This window comes from Watersipora subatra, chromosome 2 (genome assembly GCF_963576615.1).
Source record: "Watersipora subatra chromosome 2, tzWatSuba1.1, whole genome shotgun sequence".
NCBI classification, from domain to species: domain Eukaryota; kingdom Metazoa; phylum Bryozoa; class Gymnolaemata; order Cheilostomatida; family Watersiporidae; genus Watersipora; species Watersipora subatra.
In genome coordinates this window covers 71,520,431-71,543,911 of record NC_088709.1, presented here as the reverse complement: position 1 = coordinate 71,543,911, position 23,481 = coordinate 71,520,431, and the positions used below count along the sequence as shown (strand labels likewise).

Here is a 23,481-nt window from a genome sequence, read left to right as displayed (position 1 = left end):
AGCTGGTTGGTGTCTGTTTGTTTTTTTGTAAGTCACTTTTTACACACTGTTCTAGCCATGAGGAATATCACAATACCGATTAGAAAGCTGTTGATAAAATATTTCAGTGCTTGATAAACCGTAATTTGGAATACAATGGTATGAAACAAATCAAATTAAGGTTTTTAATGTAAGTCCCTTTGTGTTACAGGCAGCTTATGCTCTCACCTATATGTCATCTGAGCTTCTCTCATATCACCAGTTATGTCCTGATAGAGCAAACACAGTTTGTTGCAAAAGGTTTAAGCCGAAACATTTATAGTCAGAAAATTTCATGGCAAAAATATTGGTTTGTTTTTCGAATTACATGAATTGCTGCTTTAAATAAATTTATTAGGAAAATAATTTTTCTATTAAAAATAGTAGGAGTAAACTATTACACTGATGGTAAACTGATTTTTTTTAACTTTCAGACTTACTTTGACAGCTTTTAAAAAGTATAGGGTAGTACCGCACCCACTCCCTTCCCTCAAAGACATTTTTGCTAATCTTGTGTGCCTGACACTCATTAGCAAGTTGTTATTTTTTACAGGCTGACATACAGTCTTTAAATAAACATTGCAGTTCGGTGCATATTTTTAGCATCTGATAATTGCATTGCTTCCTGTCTTGCTCTCAAACCAATAACTATATAAGCTGCTTAAATAAGGACTCTTACAGAATTAAACAATTATCTATCAAATATCAGGTATACTTTATTCTCAGAATGCAGATTAATCTTTTGTAAACCGTTACAGTTTTTAAAGCACATAAATTACATAATTTTTCTATCATACATTTCAATACATCAGAAGATCAATACATGTAAACATCTCTTGGTCTATTGCAAAAAAGAGCCTTTCCACTAAATTTTTCTACAATTTATATTTTTAAGTTAAAAACTGGTTAAAGGCTAAACCTGCTTTAAGCAGAATGCCAAATGATCTACAAGTAGTACCTGTTTTGTTACAAAACTACTAAACCAATTAAAATCAAAGACCTAAGTATTAATCACTATCTTTAAAAAATCAACGTTTTTGTCAACAAATAGGAGGCTTTACATGCATAGCCAGTTTAAACGTGCAAGTAGATTGCCTACAGAAATTACGCTTTCCCTCAGCTTATATATAGGTAAATTTTTATTTCTTCTATGAGGTACATGCATTTTTATTAATCCATATAATGTTAAAACTAATTAAATTAAAAAACAACCTGGCAGTATATCTATAATAAAATCTGCTACAATGTCCATAATTGATGGTAACAGAACAAGGAAATTCCTAAGGTTCATGTTACTGTTAGAATACCAGCCTATCTGCTGACTACGAAACATTTTTGCCATTTGTAATACATAAGCTGTATAACTGACTGTTTTTTAGGATTTGACGTCACTATCTGGGAATAGCTGGTTTAACGAACTTATATTCAACAGCTTAGCGCTGCATTTGGTTACTCTTTACGGTTTTAGTTTAACTTCTGAATACTTTGTTTGTTTGTTTATTTTTATCTATAATAAAACTACAAAAAATAATATGAAGAGTGTTTCTTACAGTATAAAAGGACAAGAGAAATAGAAAACAAATGTCACTCCAGGGAAGGTGATGATGAGGTCCCTGTGCGCAATAGCAGTGCTAATCAAGGCGCGGAACCTGAATGTAGAGTCAGCAGAAGTATGTCTAGTTGGTTTAGTCTAGTCTGGTGGTCTGAGGTAGCGCTTCTGTTCATTTTTGAAAGAATTAGCATTTACAATTTTACGCAGTGTAACCGGTAGTAGATTCCATAGCAATGACTCTTGATAATCCAAACAAAGTTGACCAGTTTTTGATTTAAACAATGGTATTTTTAGGTTTATGTGTGTTTGACGAGTAGTTAAATGTGTTATCGTCCTGTTTTTGTTTGTTTCATAAAATGTGTTGTGTTTTTTTATTAGTATGCTGTAAAAACTTCTTATATACTTGAATGAGAACCTCAATAAAATGTTAACAGGTGTACTGGTCACCATTCCATCACCGTGTGACCCGGTAATGACACATAATGAAACATGCGTGCTACCTTTTTACGCTCATGCAATTTGTATGTTTTGTATCATCCATCTACTAATCCAAACAACTGGTTTACACAATAAGCTCTTCGGTGAATATTTGAGAAAAAAATCTTTCTTACAAAGTCCACTTGGCAATAAACGTTTGGTAAGAAGTGAAAACTATCTTGAACCTCTACTCGTGTTGCAGGAACATATTTATTTTGTAAAACTAAATTTAGATTGGAATGAATTTAGCATTTTAGTGGTTGGCTTGGTACAAAAGTGACAAGAGATAATGTCTGATTACACTTTTGCTGATAGAATTTTGTAATAGAAATCTGTTAACTTTTATTTAAAGTAATAAACTCAAAAGCTATTTGAAGCAACTTCTGTCAACAGCGCCAATTTCATATCAGATAAACTCTGCTCTGCTTTATTTTCTGACAAAGTTAAATGTAGGGATATTATCTAATGACTGTAATACTAAAACTGTTTCAAACTTTTAGATTTAAAATTTTAGCAGATATAATAAGAAAGATAATTTGAATGAATGTGAAAAATAAGGTTTTAATAAGAAACGTTTATATCTGGTAAATTCATGAGATATTTTGTTTTTGTTTAAGCTAACTCAACACTGTAACATCTCAGCAGCAAAGATAGGCATTTAAAACTCTGTTTTCGGACTAAAAGTTATCAGATAGTATCTAAATAACTTTTTGATTTTTGGTTGATTTAGTTTGAAGTATCAGCCTTTTATCATCCTAAAGAGCTCATTACCTATGTTGACTTTCTGAAAAATCTTTTTTACTGAAACATAGAATTGTATAATTTGTCTGGTGGACTATAATACATAAAACAAATCTCTTTATTGGCTTCAGTATGACCCGTAATAACTACTAAGAACCACGCGTATAATAGGTGCATCAGCATCATACCGCGAGCTGAAAATTTCTAAAAGTAACTGGCTCTATAGCAATTGTACGTTTTAGTTCAACCATATTTATAAACAAATAAAACTTTTAATCGCAATATTTCTTGCTTTGCAATACCGTGACAAATCTTCTGCTAACTTTAGTAACAATTATATCTACTGTTGATACTACTGGTGAGATGTTTGACCATGGATATTCTTGCTGATTTTGTAATAGATCGACATTTTTGGGGTCAAACTTGTTTCCTAGACAGCGGTTCATTGATTACCTTGATTACTGCTCTTGAATAGTAATTAATTTAATTAACCACAAATAGCCAAATCATATTGCTGCTGGTAAGTCAAGTAGTTTAGATGACTGTCACACAACCTTTTTATATACAATAACAAATGCATGTTAGTATCCATGACTTAATAGTATAAGTGACTTTTATTCAGTAAAATATCTAAATATCTAAAGAGAAGAATAGGAAACAGCACTTTTTATCACAATTCAAATTCATAAATTGACACATTATAAACATCATTTAATATTGTGCTATTAATAGCTCTATTTAAAATAAATAAAAATGTGACAAAAAGTTGACTCTGTTCATTTTAGCATTGAGAAAGAATATCTTGGGCTTGCTGATTTTAATTTTTTTGGCAAAACAAATTTGGATCTCTAACATTGGCTAATCCAAAAACAAGCAAACATGAGGGAAGTCATTGAATGTCACTAACTTATAATAAATCAACAGAGATGTTGTGGTTAGTCAGAAAGCTGTGTCTAGCATCAGTAAAAATAAACTATTGGCTCATTTCAAGCGCAGTGTCATTATGCGGTTGCACAACATTCAATATTGTTTTGTGTTTGAGTACTAACAAGATTAATGACCTTGACACTTTTTATATTAAATGTTACAAAAAGTCCATAGGTTGAGCTGTAGATTTAACAGGCACATCTATGGCTCACCTCTATCATGTAGGGGATATCTATCATGTAATGCTTGTAAGGTGTATTGCCTTTGATATTCAAAACAACATTTACCTAATACTCATTTGTTGAACAATAAAGCTGTTTTATAATTAACTGCAAGCCATGATTATAAACATTGTCACTTTTTATTGATACATGAAAACATATAGCTTTTATTCTAAACTTGTTACAACAGAAGAGAATCCATAGTTACAGTACACTAATAAACAAATTTTCTTGGTTGTATTGTGAAGAACAGGCGTTGTTTTAAAAACACAAGTAAAAACAACTGCCTTATGTTTAATTCACATTTATGGCAGTCAATTTTTAAAACATGTCAACTAGAGGAAACCTTGGTTTTTCTCTTGTTTGTTTTGCAATGTAATAAATAAGTAGTTTTTTTTTTCGGTTTTAGCAAAACCTTTGCTTTTCTTTTAATAATGTTATCATTTGTGGCACTATGCACTGTTTTTCGATATACAGTATAACATGGTTTACTGTAACTACTGTATAGTTTATTAGAATACACTCTGTACATGATCACTGCATGAACCACTATGCATTTCTCATGATTGCGCAATTAATATACAAGTCGATGTAGAATGCTCCTGTTTATTCAGGAATTTTCTAGAAGTTTTGTTTTTGTAGATAAGCAAGCAGTGCCTTATATTAAAAATCAAATCTTATTTCAAAGGTTTTTCAATTAGGTTATTAAATATTTTGCTGAGACACTATACATAAATATATTTGGTTATATTCCAACAACAGATCGACCTTGTTCATATTATTGATCTGATGACCAATGGTTTTGTATTGTGTCTATACACTAATAAGCTGGTTATCATTAGGATCAACTTGAAGCTGAGATAAGAGCTTTGAATAATCTATAAACTTCGGCAATAGTTTATCAATTAAAAACTATATACTGTACATAGAAGGACTACAAACAGTCAGTTACAGAGATTAATTTATTATCAGATTGCAAAGATCCAATGCTAGACTCATACATGCATTTAAATTGCTTATTATTTTTATTTTAAAAACACGAAAATCTTGCAAAGTGACAGCGCAAGCAAATTTAGTAGTTCAGAAGAAACATTAGCATTATAAGAATAAAAGGTAACAGGAAATGGGCTAGAAGACAATCTACCAAGACTTCAGAGCTAAAAGCTGCCGTTTATTGACTTATGAATAGATTTTGTAAGAGTACAAGTGACACCCTAGCAGAACCTAGCGAGTGAGCCCATTGCATGATTTGTGGTAGTCTGCGGTCAAAGGCTATAACAAGCACTAGATATTATGGTTTGTGCTCAGCATGAGGATGACCTTAGATCAACCAATACTACTAATAACTTGTTATCTTTAGAAACACTTGACATACATTAATAGACTAATTAGGGGCACACTTCTCTAACTAGTGTCACTAGATATAAAAACTAATAATAAAATGAGCAATTGTGTATAACACTAAAAGTTGATGTCTGATGTCATGCCACCATTAGACAAGTTAGAGCAGGTGAATCAATACCTTCTCTGGGCATGACAAGTCAAAATGACTGTTGGGTGTCATATAGAGATTTTGAACTGATATTGTAAGAGTTGCCATATTTAATTTTTGTTGACATCATATGTTGCATTTTTAATTATTTTCAGGGAAACTTTTTAGCTACATATAATGAAAAGGTCTGAGATCTATTCGAGTATTTTACACAAACACTTGATGTCTGATATCATATACCATATTTGTAAAAACTTCCTGTTGTCATTATTGTAGTTCTTAAGCTCTGAGGATTTGCTAAAAGAGACTGAGCTTATGCCCTAGTAGTGCTTATTCTTTTCTTTTGGCTAAAAATTAAAGTGTACAATCTTCTGAATTTAATTTGTAATAAAACAGTATAAATATAGAGCTCATCTCAACACTTAAGTACATTACTCTATACGGTGTTTCAGATCATTCAAACAATTGTTAGGTGGTTAACTCCGTGGTAGTAATCAGCTATGAATAAACACTGTAACAACCTAATTAATGGTTTTCATAAAACCCAACAACAGCTAATGAGATCTATAGAGCTATAATAATAGTCTGACACCATACTGAGTGCTGACTTGTTCAAATAAAAGTGCTTTTGTAAGCCCACAATCTCAATATTCAAAGAGCCTCATACTTGAGCCTAGTGTGATATGCGTTTGAAAATCTTTCATGTGGCCTTTTCTTATGGTACAGGATAAAGTTACTTGTGATGAAATACAAAGTTAGCTCACTATCAATGGGATCAACAAATCAGATTTGAAGAAAACTAAATATATATGAGCAATCTTTATTGTGATAATTTATAAATGATAATTAGAGCTTCATGACTTGCAACAATCACTAGACAATTTGCAATATATTCTGGTATTACTATTACATAAAAAGTACTTAAAACTTTTATTAATATCTTCTGTATATTGTAGTTCAAAATGAAACTGGTTTGGGATAGTTAGAATCATTTATTTTATGAATGCCCGTGTGAGTAGAAGGTCATGGAATAAGCTTAATATACGACTGATAGGGCCAGGCATTTTAGTTCCAGTATAACTTTGAAAATATTCAGGTGTGAATTGCCATTACACGATTATACTATTTATACAATTGGCGATATCTTTTCAAATAAAAGCGATTTATAAATTGTCTACTGTAGAAATCATAAGCAAGCAATTAAATCCCCATCTCGCAAAGCTTTAGTGAAATCCTGCAGTAAGTGCATGTAGTAAAAATTGACAACGAAGTTTGACTTTATTTCACTTGGTTCAATTAACTTTTTGCTTCCTTTAGCCATTCAGAACACTTGAACCATAAAAAATGATTCCTGTGTTGCAGCACTACATACTGCTGATGGGGACCAGACTTGTGAAGTCTTATCTGCACACATTCTTTTGTATTTATAAACAGGAATTCTCTATAACCCTTTGTACAATCAACCTGGTATTTTACCTACTGTATGTCATAACATCTCACCCGCACACTTTGTAAATGTTTTCTGTACATGAGCTTTCATCTTCAAAGGGTCTCACGTTACGCATCATTACATAAACTATTCAACAGATAGAAATGAAAGACTTGGTATTTACCTATCTGTCAGCAAATTCATACATCTTGAAACAATTTTTGTATTTTTATAGTTTTAAATGATGAAAGTTTCAGAGACAGACACTTTGACTATAGTGATAGTTATGAGGTACATTCAAGAAAGTCTGATAATTTAATAGATACTTACATAAGGCTAAATAAATACAACTGATGGAGCCTTAATCTAAAGATCAACAGAAAATATAAATTAAAAGTATAAACAGGCAGAACACAAGCTTGAAAATTTATAAATGACAGGCAAGTAGACAAAGTGACCAAAACAATAACAGGTCATACTCGTATAATAACGAATAAAATCAATAATATTAAAAAGAATAATACTAATAATAATAATATAATTTCAAACAGCCAAATTGATAGGCAAGCAAAATTTCGCATTTATTTATTTCCGAGGTGAATTGCTTTTAATATTTGGTGGGATGCAAAGACCTAATGCCTAGCATCATGAACCCTTTTTGTTCTGACAGCTGTCAAGGTTCATTGCTTTAAACGCCTATTAGGGAAAGGTCATTCCGGAACACCGCCAGAAAGCGTGCCACCATCAATCATTCTCCACCACTCTTTCAAATCAAACATACATCACCGGTAGTGAATGCCATTTCATCAAGAATCTGTCTCTACCAGTAAGTCTTGTTTTCTTTCACACATCTAGGGATCAAAGTGAGCACCCGTTGTCAAACATAAGCATACAGGCTATCTGAACAATGATAGAAACCTTTTACCTCAGAATGGTTGACCGTGTACTTATTATGTAAACAGTTTCCTTTTTACTAGATGATACACAACAAGCAATTGAACATTAATTAAAACTAGACAAGAGAGATTTATTTATTTGACTGGCACACTCCAGGTGGTTTTTGACATTTTTTGGAAACCGATGTCAAGGCGCTTCGCTTACATAAGAACCTACCATTCAAAATGAACTTACACAAATATGTTGCTGATTTTATTAAAAAGTATCGGTCTTTTTTATTATCTGCAATCGTTTTTGATGTTTGTGGTGTAATAATTGTCTGGATGTTTTAAAATTAAAATCTACAAAACTTGATCCTGGTTAAAACACACAGAAGAGAAATAAGTGTGAAATGATGTCACTAGTTGTTATTGTTGCTATAGTTGATATCGACTATTGCATTCAAGTTGTAGCATTACACATCTCCATTCTGTAGGTCTCTTTGCAACTGTAGATGTGATAATCACAGTTTTGCTTGATCTGAGTGTTTTAATTAAATTCAGTTTTACCAAAATTAATCTTGGAACATCTTGGCACTCAGCTCATCTCAAACATTAAAAGAAAAGAAATAAGCAAATACTGATTTTTTTCATAAAATTTACTATAGATTTTGTGTACATTCCTCTTTAAGCCTGTTTACCTTCCAGTTCTAGTTTCATGGTTTTAGCTTTGTTCTTCAAACTCATTGCTTTGTTTGAAATATAAATATATAACCTACAACTGTCTGTAGTTATGTACAGCTAGTTTCTTAGAGACTTGAACTGGGTACTTCTTCCTATTGAGGAAACTTAATACGTTTCAAATATCTCTTTTTAAAAATTGAAAACAAAAAAAAAATTTTCTCTCAAAAGCTGTAAAATTAATACATGTTTTAGATATGCAGTTCAAATTTGGAACTTTGCTATTTGTGCATAAAAATATATTTAGCAATTCTAAATTAAGTAAGGAAACAGGCCAAAATAGCCAAATAATTTTAATGATACGTCAATTAGTAAAAGAGTTTAATGGGATATCAATAAAGAGATAAGGTACAACAGCTAAACTTAAATTTTTTTGTGTTTAAAAGCTAAACTACATGACGGCAATATAAGATAGATGGCTTTCATAAATTCAAAGCAGGCTAAAATTTATGAAGTTATAAAAAGACAAAGTTTTTCAACTGCAGATTTGGTATAATCTTATAAAGTTGCTGATGTGAATAACCTTCCTGTTTGCTGTACTAGGTGATGCTTTTAAAGAAAAAATATTATATCAATAGCAAATGAATGTGCTATCACTGTATGTGTTATATATTTATAATAAATGGATATGCCACCACTGTTGTCTGATATTTTTAGGCAGATATACCCTCTGTTTCCAAGTGAGTGTGTGTGAAAAATCTATGTACCACAGACTTGTGAAAATCTAATACAGTTTTCATCTTATAAGTTGAAGCCGCCGACAAATATTGTATGTATGTCACTTCCTTTAAATTCACTCATGCGGAAGCCATTTCAGGTTTTTGCGCAAACATAACATACAAAATAACATCCTATGAATGTCTACATAAACCCTGTCTGAGGTGTTTTTGGTAAAATAGCTTTTCCAAAAGTGAAGATGTGAATATTTAAAATAATATATTCACATAACAGATCGGGGTTATCACGGTGCAGTACTCAGGGGTTATCACGGTGCAGTACTCAAATTCCTCACCCTGATTCAAGTTATCTGCTCATCCTTTGTCTAAGTTGCTTTGAAATCTCAATATAAACTTACTGATTTTCAGCAGTACCTTGTGGTACATACTCATCGTATGAATGTATGTACTTCTCCATGATTGTCAAATAACTCGATAAGCATGGTTTTTGATTGGTTGAAGTCTCTTATTCTAATTGAGTAGATTACAATTTTCTTTGTAATTTTTTCTGGAATCAGCTTCTTTGGAAATTAATTTAAAATGACTTAGAAGTTCTTCGTTGATAAAACATGACCCTTGAATATATATCAAATTTCCAGAACTAGATATATATAAATACCAAATATACATATATATCTGGTAGCTATAATTTGAAATATCTCTAATTTATCTGGAGAAACTAAAAGGTTTTAGTCTTTACTGCAGTTTGCACACATTTTTTTACCTGTATGCACCTGCCATTATTAGGATAAACAAATCTTTGAATGACAAACATTTGTTTCCAGTCTTAAGACTTGTCTGCCCTTGACTGAAGATGAACAGAGATAAAAGGAATATTGCAGAGTTCATGGCTCCAAACATATTCTAAGCAGTCAGATGTAAGGTGAATTTATTGAACTGTTTCCTGTTTGTGCTGCTAAAAGGCTTTTAATTAGAGTGTGAATTAAAGATGAATAAAGTCAAAAATATTTTTTATGGTTCGTGATCTGGTCGTTAACTAGCTGAGGGAGCAGGCTTGAATTTTTAGCTATGTGTCACTATCTTAGTGAAATTGCAATGCGCAAAGCTGTAACCAATTAACCAACCAGATTTCACTGTCACATGCAAAAGTTTTTTGCAAAAGAAGATATTGCAGTTACCAATTTTCTTGCTTACACTTTGGGAACTCAGATTGGAGAGTCTGACTGAACTAAACACAAATTGACATGCATTGTTTTTAATCACTGCAAACATTTAAAAAAGGAATATTGAAAAAATCGCAAACTTTATTATATATTATTATGCCTGAGTAGAAATATAAGTAATAAAAACTTTTTGACATAATCAAGTCAAAGTTCTAAATAAAAAAAAAGAGCTCATAAACATAACCATCACATACTCAATTCACTTGTTTATAAGCTAAACATATTAGTGGGTTTAGCATACCGGTATATGCTAACAAATACAGACAAACTTTTCAACAGCTCTATGTCATAAGCTTCACTAAATTATGTACATAAAATATAATTTGACATTTTCTCAATATTTTGGAGAGTTTCAAAAATAATATTCTTCATTAAATAAAGCCAGAAAGTGTAAGCAAAATATTAAAGTACTATAAAAAAATTATTTATCATTGTTTGGCATGGAATGCAATATGTACGCTATTCAACATTGGAATGTAAATTACAAGCGAAAGCAGGCAACTCCATGAAGCTTCAACAGAACTAGTCCCTGCAGATGTAAACACCCTGCACTACGCTTAACCCTGCATAGGTGCAAATGGGAGCGCTTCTTCTATAATGGCAAATCTTATTGCCTCTTTTACTGTCTATGTAGACAATATTATTTGATAATCCTCCCATCTGTCGCTCTGAAACATAGCATCCATGTTAAATTAACTTGAACATTGCTTTCAACTCTTAGAAATAAAGTTTCTTTTTGAAGGCTCCCCAGATTGTTTTAAAGCTTCTTAAATTTAGTTGCTGTGAAAATAAAGGATTCATGTCTGTAAATCCTATGAGAACTAGATCACAATAAAGATCTCAAGCTCAGAACACGCCAAAAGAACAAAGCCATTATGATTATGTTGCAATTCTGAAATCTGGGTTGCAAGTATCACACACTACTTTGGAGAGAATGCAAACAAAAATAACAGCTTTCCTAGACGTATTTATTAGTTTATTGTTTTTGCCGAAGCAAATTGCCATTTAGAGGAGCAATTTGTGCTGTGCTTTGACGTACTCATTGTTATCAAAACTCTTGAGTTCAATTTTATTTTTCAAAAGAAATTTTTATATTTGACTATTCTAGTTTGAAGTTTTCATAGTATAACTTGGAAGAACCTGTTACCTCACTACCTTCTTTAATTAGAAGATTATATAAAAACCAAGCATCTATTTTGTCAAAATTTCATACAAATATCAGTAGTTATATTATGTTTCTAGCTTGCTGGTGTAAAATAATATTTTTCCTTATACTTTGCAGAGCTGAACTCTCTTCTATCAAATGACTGCTCAATTCTACAAAACCTTGTTTTAAACAAACAAAAAGCCTCATATAGGATTGGTACTGTGTTTACTTATGATTTTTAAGGTGAATAATTTTACAATTCTTTACCTCTTTTTCTGTATGTACATTTTGATAGCCACAAGTATTTATCAAATAGTTAAAAAAACATTTAAACTCACTAAAATAATATAACAATATTTATATTTGAACAACGTTTGTGTAAGACAACAGTTGATGTTTTTGAAATTTAAGTTCACTGGTGGATATGAAACAAAAAGTGAATTAAAAACTGCTTTATTCTGCTGAATAAAACTGCTGAGAATAATAAATGCCAGCATCACAAAATGGTGTTCAACAGAATTCCTTCCTTCCAGGTATATTTTAACCATCATTTTCATCTCTCGGTATCACCTAGATAAAGCTGCTGAAAGTATAAAAGGCTGCCAACCGCTTCAAATTATATTCTATTTTTTTATAGTATTTTTTTTATATTATTAATTATGTTTATTTTGTGAACAAAAAATGCAAATATTTGATAGTGAAATGTAACTTAGGTACAATTTTTAGACTTGATGCATAACTTACCCAACTGTTTTATTTCTTCAAATCCCATGTGATCTCTCGGGCAGTCAGAGTAAGACTTTTGATAGTTTAGTTCTGTAAAGAACATTAAATAACAGAACCACTAAAGTTAGCTAGATAAAAATACAGCATCGCTGACTTTTTACAAAATTATCAGTAGTAGTGAGCAATATTTATTCTAAATTGGTCTTCTTAAAATAATGATATAAAATCTGTTAACCTTTTGGACAACAATTTTATATGATTTTAATTTTTTGGATAGAATTTGACTGACAATCTTCTGATGAGTCATACTGTTTATCAAACATTAAAAATATATTATATATAAAAATATATCTGGTCTCCAGAAAGTTTTACCGACGAGCATGTTTGATATGTGTCGAAAATGCAAAACTTTGTAAAATCTCAGCATTCTTTTTAGCTCTCTCTCTCTTTAGCTACTATCATGTTGGCAACCATAGTAACCATGATAACCATAGTAGATTTGGTTATTTTGGCCTGTTTTCTGCCTTTATTTAGAATTGCTAAATATATTTTTACTAGCTTTACTACCCGGTGTTGCCTGGTAATAAAAAAATCTTTGGACAGAAAATTGATTTGTATTTAACATATAATAACATCAGCCATTCTAGCTTTCAGTCTGCATATAATGAGAGAAGTGTTTCTAACATGTTGCTAAGTATTTCGGTAAAGTTTTTTGTGAAGAACACACATGCACACATATGCGCGTGTGTGTGTGTGTGTGTGCATGTGTGCAAGCACCGGTATGTGCGAGCGAGCACACACTGTCTGTGCGTGAATGTAAAAATCTAAAAATCAAGTGCTTTTTGATTCAATTTTCTGAGAGCTTCAGTAGATTGTTTAATTAATCAGCTGGTGGTGATTAAAACACTGTGATTAATCTTTATAAATATTTCAGTGTTAAATAATCATCTGAATAATGCATAAAATTGCAATGATAAATAAACAAGACTCGACAGTCAAAATATCTCTCTCAAGTCTCAAGTGCTATAGTTACCTGCTATACTACGAGAAGCAGCCACATCTTGGGTTGTATAAACAGTTGTAGCTATATGAGGGGCTGTTTCTTTATAAATCTGCTCTAATGGAGATCTACTGTTTATATCCTACAATATATAACCTTTTAAAATTAAGGAAATTGCTAGAATTCTCTGCAGATGAATGAATGTACTGCTGGAATGGCATAAAAAAACTTACTTAAAAATTTCCACCAAAAACTTGCTTCAAAGATAACACAGTTGTAATAGAATTAAATAAAAGAAAGTTTTGTTGAAAGCGCGTGAAAATATTTTAAAAAACAAACACATTGTAGTATGTTGTAACAACACTGTAAACATTGTTTTTTTGTCTGGATTTATCAAAATCATAGACTGCTTTACTCAAATGCAAAATTTCATCTAATTAAATGCAATAACAAATTAAGACTGACCTTTTGGTCATTGAGACCAAAATCAAAGATTTTAGCAAGAACTAACAAATCTTAAATCTCCGCAAGCAACTTTAATACTTCAAAGTTGTCTCCTCGACAAAATCATTCAAATGACTATTTTATTCAAAAAATTTAAAAGAATTACTAACCTTAATAATGTCTGAAGCGCCCTGAGTTTTTGGAAATGCAGATTCAGCTGCTGCAAAACAAAGCATCATTGTTTTAATGATTATCACAGGCAGTGCTGTTGTTCTTGCTGTAAAAAACTTTTCTGCTATAATAGGCTAGTCGCTGGTTAATAGACATGTAAGAACATATTTATATTTTGGCTATAAGTGTTATAACTGCAAGAGTACAGAAACGACATGCCAATAGTGCATAGTGAATAAAAATGTTTCTGAGAGATTAAAACTTTTACCTAAATGGATATTTTGACTTTTTCTGCTAAGATCTCGTGTACTGTGATGGCGTGGCTGTCCATACAGTGGTTCTACAACATAACAAGGAATATAACGTTAGACATTGTTATGGTGATAAAATTGCAATAGGAATCAGTTGAGCATCTCATAACAAATATATTAGCATATATTTTGAGGCTCAATGCTTTTCTCTCTTTACGAAAGAAGTTCTGTTTGCTTTGAACAAATTTAAAATGTGGTGATATACATGTACCATGCTTTATAAAACTGTCTAAAGTTCAAGCAAAATATAAGCCAATGGCTGAACACAACAGACCAATAACTGAACACAACAGACCAATAACTGAACACAACATACCATTAACTGAACACAACAGTCATCAACGTCTCAGTGTCCACAAACAAAGTTGACAAGTTCACGATTTTTAATTCATATTTTATCCATGTAGCAGTTTATTTGCCTTTAATTAAATCTGATTTTTCTAGCGCAAGAAATGCTCATTAATAAGTTAAACTGCATATTAAATACTTTAGACTCTTAAATTCAACTACTTATAGCAAAATAATTCTTTAGAAGGAGTTACCTTCACTAGCAGACTGTAGCTCCGAATGCTCTGTCTCATCTAAATCATTTCTAGAAGAATTTTGTTTCATAGCCTAAAATATATCAAGTATGTAAAGGTTGATGTTTGCAAAAACCTCCAAATAAACTTATAGCAATTGAACCAAAATGAATGCTGTCACATAGTACATATTAAAATCATAAGACATATTACTATTGTAATATACATAAATTTAAATGGCAAAAAAATACAATATTAACTGGATCTAATACACATTCACTAAATTATGTTATTTACAGAAAACTCTGCATAAATAATTATCACACATAGCTTTTATCTATTATTTGTCACAACATTTCAAGGCTCTTATCTGCTGACGTATGTTAGCATTTTTCTAACAGACATTTTGTTGATAGCTACCTACCTGCTCTTCCAAACGAGCCACACGAGCTTTCAACTTTTCAACCTCAGCAAACATAATTGATAATGAATCATCCAGTTGTTGACCTACAACAATTAGACAATAAAATAAAGAAATGTTATTTAAACTTTAGTATTTTTCTCTGGCTTTGCTGATATAATGAGAGCTTATTGTACTGAATCTTGCCATTTAATAGTAGTAGCTGTGCCAAATATAAAGGCGTCATCATTCGCATTTGTTTTTACTTCCTTTAAGATGAGGGTTTGCTTTCATGTACAGATCATTGTTGACTCGCGACTGCATTACGTTCTGACTGACAGGCCGCAAGCCAGTCTCAACATAAATTAAACCATTAGATGTAATATTATCTGTATCAGAAATAAATATAAACTATAAAACTTAAAATAAAAACCATAAAAAATGCAATATAAAATCAGAATATGATATATTTTTAAAGCAGTTTTCTTCTTGTCTGCTGCAGTGAACATTCTTATCAACAACTAGCTGTGCCACCCGGCGTTCCTCGTGTAATAGAAGAGTCTTTGGACAAAAAATTGATTTGTATTTAACATATAACAAAATTTGCCATTCTAACTTTTAAACTACATATCACGAGAGAAGTGTGTCATGTAATTGAAATAAATTAAGAGAAAAATAAAAACAGCTATAAAGGTTTTAAAACTTTGTCAAACAACTTTACCTTTCAAGCTAGTAGCCTGGCATTATGCCAATAAAAAATTCCACTAAGCTAGTTAATAAGGTTAGGCTTCCAATGATGGTAAGCCATGACTTCGAGTCTGCATTGTTGTCCAGCGCAGCTGTTCTAATAATAGCTGTAGCCGGAAAACAGACGGACTTTGAGAAATATATATATAGATAGACCAATGCATATGCTACAAAAATTTTACTGTTACTGTACTTTGGATTCAGGCTATGTAAAATACTTGTATTTTTACTGCATTTAATTTGTGACTGAAAGCATCTCAACAAACACCAAAAAAATCACCTTATTAAAATAAAATTTAAAAAGGCCATAAAGCTATAAGGTTGGATATATGTCACATTGGCTGGAAATAGACGACTTGTATGACCACAACATTAAAAAGTGTACTGTACGTGTACCTTAGCGATTATATTCTTAGTCAAAGTGATATATGATGACTTATAGCAAGTACTTATGCTTTAGAAGGTGCCTACGACTATGGCCTGTGGTAAGCAGCAAGTGAAATTTAGATTTTGCATTAGCATTGACTCTCTTATGCAATGTTGAACACACTAACTTCTTATACAAACAAAAATTTCTCATAACTCAATGTTAATGTAACGGTAAAGATAATTTCTACAAGTAGCAACCTGGGAGCTAAACAGAATGCTGAGAATTAGCAAGGATTTACATCTCCAACACATACCAAACACTAAACTAGCTCAGAGCTTAGCTGACACATGTTGTGCACCAAAAACTTGAGAATTTCAAATTGAATAAAAAGAAAGAAGGTGAATGTAATACATTGAATGATTTGTGTTTACAAATATCGCACAGGCTAATGAAAGTAGAGAAAAAATATGCAAAAAATAATAACTTATGTCTATGAACTTATTATTAACCAGAATGGCAAATTTGACTGGCAGCAAAAATAATAAATCTGTTAGCTTTTGGCCACAATTTCAACGCTATCGATTACTAAACTGTAAACATGAATGTTCTTTTATAACAAGATTGTGTCTGTAAACTTACCAGGCAGCACGAGGGAATTAGCTCCTGATATAATTACGGTGAGTGACAGCAGTAATCTCAACATCTTGCCTTCAGCTAACCGTCTGTTTGCTTCATGCAGAGTCAACAGTTAAATTATAAAGCGGTTTAGTACATTGAGTAGCATGACCTTTGACCTGGGCTGCTTGAAAAATCTGAGGTGCTTACCTTATGTGACTGGCTAACCACCTGAGTATATAATATATATATAATGATATTTTCTAAGTAGAAGTAGTAATGACAAGAAATTGGGTCTCTACAGTATATACTTTAATAACTTATCATATCTTGTGTTAGAGGTAATTATCATCAGGTGCTGCTAAATTTTTAAAACTCAATACTAATTTTTTAAAAAGTTTACTCATCACTTGAGGTTTTAACTCATACTACAAACAATAAAAAACAAATTATAGAAAATAACTATTTATAATACAATAAGATACAATATTTTGATTGTTACCTCCACTCTAAACCAATTTAGCTAGAGTGGTTTACACAAGTATAGTTTGAATAAACCCAAAAATGCTCTGGAAATACAACATTTGTGAAAGATTAACGTCAATTAACTGATAGAAGTTATGTACATGTAAACTCATGTTTTGACATATCCCTAAAAAAAAACTTTTGTTAGTATTGTTGTAGTCATTTGTTGTGGCTGGTTATTATATTATTTTTGCTGTGGTTATTTGAGCAAAACCAATATGATAATATATTTAGGGAGGTAAAACTTTGCTACCAACAGAATGTGTCCTATAAATAGCCTCACAGAAGAAGTAAAATGTTTAATCACAGCAGATTTATAAACTAAGGTAGCGCTGTCAGAAGGTATACCACTGACAGCGCATGTTTTCAAACTTTGTCATTGTACTTGCTATTAGCTCAGTCAAATATGAATATTATATCAGAATATTTTAATGTTTTTAAAACATCAATAAAGTAATCATTGCCACTCTTCGAAGTCATTATTATAAACTAGTATGTTTGGCTGTCCCCTGCACCATGAAGTCATTATTATAAACTAGTATGTTTGGCTGTCCCCTGCACCATAAAGTCATTATTATAAACTAGTATGTTTGTCTGTCCCCTGCACCATAAAGTCATTATTATAAACTAGTATGTTTGGCTGTCCCCTGCACCATGGGAGATCGTAATGAGTAATCACTATCTGTACAATTAACACAGGAAGTGGCAAAGCAGCTGAGTGGTGTAGTGGCTAAAGCTCCGAACTGTAAGACGCATATTTCAAATTCTGTTTAAAGCAATTTGTTTCCTAACACACTTAGCATGGCATCGAACAGACAAACAGACACTCCTCTTATTATAGTAAAGATTCATATGCGCGAGTATCTAACAAAGTTATAGCTACAAGACATATTTTAGAAATTATGAAATTTTTGTTTATACGAGCTTGTAGTATTTAGAACCAAAACTTTTCACCAGCCACTGCTAAAACATCTTTTGCTTTTTTTAACCTTTTTCAAAGTTATTTTAGCACTTACCAGAATTTTTATGAACATTTCAAAAAAAATAAATGTACTCAAACACTTTAAAGATACATTACAATCAAAATATTAGAATAAAGGCAGTTGGTTGAAGTTGTGATGAGTGATTAAATACAGAGAGACATCCAACTGTAGATCCTTCACCTAGATGCCCACTTTGGATAAAACAGGAAACTAAGGAAACTTTAGCTGGCACATCATATATATATTTAAATCTACCAATCAAGAAATCCAGATGTTTCTGGTAGCTTGCAGTACTTAGTGTATCTTAGTATCTTAGTGATTCTATTTTTGAATGGTTGTTAGAGATTACGGTGTTCTTAAAATTTACAGAACTGTTGGACAAAATTTCTCTGTGTCTTCATGGTTAGTTTATAAACTCACACAATAAAGCATATAATGAATAAACATAAGTACAGCTTGTATAATGCATAGGGTATCTTTACCCATTATTGAGAGTTGGGCAGAAATAACTTTCTGTCAGGAATACCTACAAGCCAATGAGATTACATCATGCGCGACTAGTCAAGTCTTTTTGCATAAGTCTTACATATATATATATATATTCGTGTTTGTTTTTGTTGGTATTTTTAGTACTGATCTATATATACATATTTGTATAATATATCTATACACAATAAAATTCATTCTAAAATTCGGCATAAAGTGCTCGATACTGAAGTAAAGATTACTATAAATTTGAAAAGAAATTTATTTAAATTTGACTAAGCAGTGCTTGGTCAAATTTTAATAAATTTCTTACTAAATGTATATATATAATAAAAAACATATATATATGCATATATAAATATATACATATGTATATATATGCATATATGTACACATGTATATAGATCACCATATATATATATAGATCACCATATATATGGTATACAGTGATCACTCATTTATCGCAAGAGTTGTGTTCTTGTGTTCCAAAAATCACCGGTGATAAGTGAAATCCATGAACTGGTCAGGTTTTTTTTAAATTTATTTTACAATGCAATATTGTAGCCTACTATAAAATGAAACTAACCATCACAACTTATTTTAAAGCCCTCAATATGTTTGAAAAACAATAATTTTAATATAGTAGTATTAAAATTGTTCAAGGATTCGAATTATTCAAAAATATAGAAATTATTTGAAGATTCATTTGTTCCGTACTGGCGCCTTACAGCTACATAGCTTTTACCTTCTTTTAGCATGTCCATAACTTTTTTCTGCAATAGTTACAGTAGCATCTTCTTCGGCCTCTTTGGCACATTTTGAGGCCCCTATGTCACTGCAAAACATTTCTTCGACAGTGTGGGTTTTGTCATGGAGAAAATTTGCAAACGCAAATTCAGCAGAATGTACAGAAACGAAAACTGTAGACAAGTGAAAAATAATACAGAACAGCATCAATATTTTACTTCTAGACAACAGTAAAGCCCTTGAGTCAATCAGGATTCAAAGCACTGTAAAAAATCAGGATTCAGAGCACGATGCACTGTAAAAAAATCCAAGAAGCCGTGAAAGATGAAGGGCAATATAGTGAGAGGTCAATGTACATATACATCATACATATATGTGTACATATGTATATATTTATTAATTTATGCATATATACATATATGTATATATAACACTATAGCAAGTTCAGTAATGGAAAGGAAAACAACTCAGAAATGAACCAAAAGTGTTATAATACAAATCCGGTGCTAGACTATACCATACATTTTGCAGACCAGAGAGTTCTTGTTGCTGATAGATGATTGATTGATGATCTTACATTTCATGGAAAAGTGCTGAAAGCTGACATCATCTCACCTCTCTTATCTAATGATTTTAGGCAAATGGAATGCCCACAGTGAAGTGAAAGTTTCCGGAGCTGTCTGCAATTTTTTTCCCAAGAACACCAACAAAAATTTTAAATTAGAGATGAAAGTTGACTTTTGTTCAAAGGCCCATTTTTCGTGATTCTCCATACATACTTTCAATTTACTTACAACTCTCTTGCTTTAATAGCTTGAATCACTAAATCCTAATTCTACCTTATTCACTAGTTTTATATTTTACAATCTTTTTTTTCTCAGACTTGTTTATTTTTTTCAGTTCGTCAATTAGTAAGTGTGTTCGGGGGTGAATTTTTTCTTTCAAACTTCTGTTTGTAATTTTATAGCTTTGAATCATCTTGGGCTCCAATAACTTTTTAGCTTGCAACTAGACAATTTATTTTAGTTTTCTCTTGTATTTTTTACCTCTGAGTGTTTAAAGGCTGCTAGAAAAGCTTCTCAACTGAAGAACCCATTTTAAAATTATATTGGTAGTTTACTGTATTTTTCTTCAGATTTTCAAGTCTTTTGTTTTTAAAATATAACATCCTGTTGAGAGTTTAATGACCGCTGTACAATAAATGAATTTGCTGACAGACAAATAACTTCTGCGTATTTTTGTTTAATTCGTAATCCAGTTGGAATATGAGAGCCATTGAGCACAAGTTTGACCGGAGGTATTAGCCGATGACAAATTTACAAAGTGTGCTGGTAATATGTTATGACATAGAACTTTAAGTTGACAGTACAACAGCTTATAGAAAATTCCTATTTATCAACCAACAGCAGATACATGCTGAACAGCTGTCTAGACACCATCAAAATTATTTAGCGCTGAAAGCAATTCCAGTATTTGAATACGAAGGAGCATAAATGGCTTATCTGATGCTGCCAAATAAATTTATCATAGTTTTGACGGGCGTTGATTTTTCTAGTTTGCAACACATTGATCTCTCTGCTTCGACTTATGTTCTATACTTTTTAATTTCAGAATGCTACAGATTGAGCAGCACCTATATCTAATAGCACTTAGAGTTTAGAATGAAAATATGAACATCATACATATGAAGTCATACTAGTTATATAGAGATTACAAGTTATTGAGAGAGTACTAGTTATAGAGAGAGAGAGTACTAGCTATAGAGAGAGGACTAGTTATAGAGAGAGTACTAGTTATAGAGAGAGAGTACTAGCTATAGAGAGAGGACTAGTTATAGAGAGAGTACTAGTTATAGAGAGAGTACTAGTTATAGAGAGAGGACTAGTTATAGAGAGAGTACTAGTTATAGAGAGAGGACTAGTTATAGAGAGAGTACTAGTTATAGAGAGAGGACTAGTTATAGAGAGAGTACTAGTTATAGAGAGAGTACTAGTTATAGAGAGAGAACTAGTTATAGAGAGAGTACTAGTTATAGAGAGAGTACTAGTTATAGAGAGAGTACTCGTTATAGAGAGAGTACTAGTTATAGAGAGAGGACTAGTTATAGAGAGAGTACTAGTTATAGAGAGAGAACTAGTTATAGAGAGAGTACTAGTTATAGAGAGAGTACTAGTTATAGAGAGAGTACTAGTTATAGAGAGAGTACTAGTTATAGAGAGAGTACTAGTTATAGAGAGAGTACTAGTTATAGAGAGAGGACTAGTTATAGAGAGAGTACTAGTTATAGAGAGAGTACTAGTTATAGAGAGAGTACTAGCGACACATATGTATAATGTGTTGTAGACAACGATGAACGAATATTATAGAGGATCATGCTTACTCAAACAAGTGTATAAACTAACGTACTACTGTCAGAAGATATATAACATCAGAAGACAGTAAGCTCATATCCCCAACATTTTTTCACCGTACTTGTCTATATATGAAATAAAATATGAATATTTTACTAGGAAATTTTTATGCTTTTACAAATTTAATATTAAAAAATAAAATAGTAGCCACTCTATCCATCATTAATATATACTAATACCTTGGCAGTTTAGTGTGTTGAAAGAGATAATTAGGTGGGCCCATAGACCTATTAACTATACATTAACTGTATAGTTAATAGGTCTATGGCGGTGCCAAAAAAGCCCAGAGAATAAGTAACTGCCACATTTATTCTGAAACGATGAAGTTTTTTCAGTTGGTACAGTTGTTTAAATGTTAACCTCTAAGCAAAAGGCCACAAGTTAAAGCCCAGTACAATGTAATTTTTTTCAACCCTAGCTATGGCTTTGGACTGACAAACAAACACAGTTTTTACTCTAGCAAAGATGAAATCATTTAATGACCTTGTAACCTCACCTCTTTTCATAGCCTCCATGAATTCATGTGTAACTGTGTTGTCCTGCTATAATTAAGGTTCATGGTTTGGCAAGTTAACCAGCTTTCGCAACCACAAATTGCCAAACTCCTCCTAAAGTCGTTTATGAAGTGACGACATGAGAGCTATATGTATGCATAAACCTAAAAAGAAAACTGGAGTTACTTTAACGTCGACTCTATAAATGTATTCAACCACTAAATTATAAACTTCAAATGTTTTAGTAAATTTGACCACAAAAAAACGGTCTTTTTCTATCACTTGCAATAGTTTTTGATGTCTGAGCTGATCTGTCTACCAGGAAGTTTGCAAATTAAAATTGACAAAACTTTATCGCAGTTGAAAAGCTCAGATCATACAAAAGTGTGATTTATCGCAGTTAAATCTTTTGATTCACTAGTAGTTTTAGTAGGCACCAGTGTATGCTGCCAGTACTAGTGTATGCTGCCAGTACTAGTGTATGCTGCCAGTACCAGTGTATGCTGCCAGTACTAGTGTATGCTGCCAGTACTAGTGTATGCTGCCAGTACCAGTGTATGCTGCCAGCACCAGTGTATGCTGCCAGTACCAGTGTATGCTGCCAGTACTAGTGTATGCTGCCAGTACTAGTGTATGCTGCCAGTACTAGTGGATGCTGCCAGTACCAGTGTATGCTGCCAGTACCAGTGTATGCTGCCAGTACCAGTGGATGCTGCCAGTACTAGTGTATGCTGCCAGTACCAGTGTATGCTGCCAGTACCAGTGTATGCTGCCAGTACTAGTGTATGCTGCCAGTACCAGTGTATGCTGCCAGTACTAGTGTATGCTGCCAGTACTAGTGTATGCTGCCAGTACTAGTGTATGCTGCCAGTACTAGTGTATGCTGCCAGTACTAGTGTATGCTGCCAGTACTAGTGTATGCTGCCAGTACTAGTGTATGCTGCCAGTACTAGTGTATGCTGCCAGTACTAGTGTATGCTGCCAGTACTAGTGTATGCTGCCAGTACTAG

General features: G+C 32.1%; 1 protein-coding gene across 1 annotated transcript in view; it reads right to left on the bottom strand.

Moving 5' to 3' along the window:
- Positions 1–10,895: 10,895 nt before the first annotated feature.
- Positions 10,896–23,481, bottom strand: part of LOC137388514 (putative golgin subfamily A member 6-like protein 19) — a 42,855-nt gene continuing 30,269 nt past the window's right edge. Inside the window, exons 6-11 of the mRNA XM_068075000.1 lie at positions 15,118–15,200; positions 14,715–14,787; positions 13,861–13,910; positions 13,280–13,388; positions 12,265–12,336; positions 10,896–11,041 (exon numbers count right to left, since the gene is read on the bottom strand). Coding sequence (XP_067931101.1) covers positions 10,896–11,041; positions 12,265–12,336; positions 13,280–13,388; positions 13,861–13,910; positions 14,715–14,787; positions 15,118–15,200 — 533 coding nt within the window. The remainder of the gene's footprint in view (positions 11,042–12,264; positions 12,337–13,279; positions 13,389–13,860; positions 13,911–14,714; positions 14,788–15,117; positions 15,201–23,481) is intronic.